We start from the raw sequence: 2,437 nt of genomic DNA on the forward strand, positions 1-2,437 counted from the left end.
TATCCCATGTCATGGATAAGAATCCAGATGCAGACAGAGTTTAGTGATTTTCCATAGAACCAAAGCTGGTTCAGGGCTCTCCCCATTATACCAGGCTGTCTCGCTTGCTGTTAGAAAGCTTCTCAAAGCAGAAGTTAAGAGCTTTGTTCAGGGCTGGCTGGGGTGAGGGAGTGGTATCAGATTATAATGGGATCCATGGTCTTTAGAACTACCGGTCATAAATAGAAGCGAAGAGCCTGCAGAAACTCAAGATGCCAAGCTGAAACATCCTCTTCTGGAGGATGAGGATGGTGAAGCAAGTCTCTTGGGGAGAGCAAGAGTACAAGCAGAGAAACAATAAAAGAAGCACAGCAGCCTGAGAAAGTTGGTCCCATTTTGTCTTAGGACCTTAAAGGCCTTCCTGAGGACAGGTAGGAAGTAGGATTCAGGCTCAAGGTACACTAGGCAAGAAAGAGGGTGGCAGAGTTGGTGAGCGATCACCCCCCGTCCCACACACACACCCCTTCGTGCACATCTTTTAGTCCTCAGTCTGGATGTACACCTGCATGGGGTTTTCCTGCCACTCAGGCAGACAGGCCAGGCTCGCAGCCACTTGCTTCTGGACAGGCCAGCCCCAGGCCTCAAAGAACGGAGCCAGGTTCTTGTGCACCTTTTCAGAGAATTTCTTCACCCACAGATTCATCTTGCCAGTGTTGTCTCTGGGGATGCCAGAGAGGGTCTGGTACTCAGCAAAGAGCTGGGTGAATGGCTCCCACCCAAAGGCCTCCTGGAGCTGGAAGAGAAGGAAGGGGCAGGATGAGGTACAAGTTTGTGAGAATACCTGCAACATGCGTGTTCATGAGTGCATCTCATTTCTGGTGATTTCTTCCCCTTAATCATTCACTAGCTTCACTTCTTTGCTTGCCCTTATCTCCCATCTCAACCCTGCACATAAACACAGTCTTGTTCGCTCATTCCACTTCTTGGCCCCAAACCCTGTACCCCCTGAATGTAGTAGGGGACTACGTGAAGACCCTAATGGCTGAAAAGAGGTAAATACTCAATAAATGACAGTTATCATTATTATCTCTATGTTAAAAAATTATATCCCCAGTTCCTAAGTGTTTCCCAGGCATCAGACAGGTTTGAGCCCGACTGAGATGGGGATTTTGGGAGCCAAAATCTGGGAACTTCCGACACTTCCAGACATAATAAAACCTTCCAGACATAATAAAACCCTTGTTTTTTTTTCTCTTTTTCAGCCGTCTCAGAGCTGTGACTGTTTTCAAGGCTACTGTTTTTCTCTGTGGAACACTGCCTTTGGGGCAAAACAAGGAAGAAGCAGGTATGTCACAAGGGGCTCAGAATGAGAGTGACTCATACTTTATAGGGAACAGCCCACCTGAAAGCCATGGGCAGGAGACACTTGCCAAGATTATAGCGATTTAGAATTAGCAGGGATCTTGAGGTTTCCAAGACCGCCCCCTTTTATGGAGGAGAATCCTCTGACTCTGAGGTGTAAAAGCCCGAGAACAGATGGCATTTTGATCAGCCTCCCTCTGATCTCACTGCTGTGCTCTCACTGCTTATCTGCTCTCACTACTTGGCCTTTGACAATCATCCTGCTCATCTCTCTTAATCAGTAATCAACAAATTAAACATTTATCACACATATAACTTTAAAAAATACCTACAATGTGCCAGGTATTTCACTAGGCAAAATGATTAAGGCTCTTGTTTATCTGGAGGTCACTGGTCAGTGCGAGAGACAGACGTGTAAGTAAACAAATTACAAAAAAAGTTGGCTTGTCAAGGAGATGATGTCGAGAGAAGAGGACAAGAGAGCTGAATTTTGACAGGTGACTTGACAGGTAACAGACAAGGTGTTCACGCACGTTGCAGCTGCAGGAAGGAAACGTGAGGAGGTATAGAAACGAAAAGCGCAAGATGTGTTCATAGTGGGAAGCAGCTCGGTAAACTGCAGGATAATTATGGAGCTGGGGAATTGGGAGATGGAGCTGGAGGTGTTGGCCAAAGCCTGATGATAAAGGGCCTTCTGCACCCAGCTAAGCGGCTTCCATTTTATTCTGTGTGTGAAGGAGAACACTTGACGAGCTTAAACATGGAATATTCAGATTATTTTGGAAGTGTTGTGGAAGATGGATTATAGGTGGTTGAAGCAAGATGCTGGAAAAACTGAGGAGGCTTTTAAAACAGAAGAGGATCCTGAGGATCTATGCTAAGGCAACAGCAGGAGGAATGATGGCGAGCAGACCTCCCACAGGTGAAGAAAACAGAAGGTATCTCTCTGTTCTGGGACCAAGTCTCAGGCTCCAAGGTGAGGGGTCTCCCCAAAGCTTTTGCAAAATGGTATTCATGGCGAGTGGGTCAGTAGGTAGGGTGGAATCAGGGCTTTGCCTTACACTTCAGTGGCAACTACCACGTAAGGTCTCTTTCC

The 2,437-nt window shown here is 46.7% G+C and overlaps 1 protein-coding gene across 1 annotated transcript in view; it reads right to left on the bottom strand.

The window, feature by feature from the left end:
- Positions 1-517: 517 nt before the first annotated feature.
- LOC103087415 (protein FAM115C) overlaps positions 518-2,437 on the bottom strand; it is a 25,190-nt gene continuing 23,270 nt past the window's right edge. The window contains exon 7 of the mRNA XM_007466652.1: positions 518-772. Coding sequence (XP_007466714.1) covers positions 518-772 — 255 coding nt within the window. The remainder of the gene's footprint in view (positions 773-2,437) is intronic.

The sequence above is a fragment of the Lipotes vexillifer genome, unplaced genomic scaffold (assembly GCF_000442215.2).
Source record: "Lipotes vexillifer unplaced genomic scaffold, Lipotes_vexillifer_v1.1 scaffold71, whole genome shotgun sequence".
In the NCBI taxonomy this organism is placed as follows: Eukaryota; Metazoa; Chordata; class Mammalia; order Artiodactyla; family Lipotidae; genus Lipotes; species Lipotes vexillifer.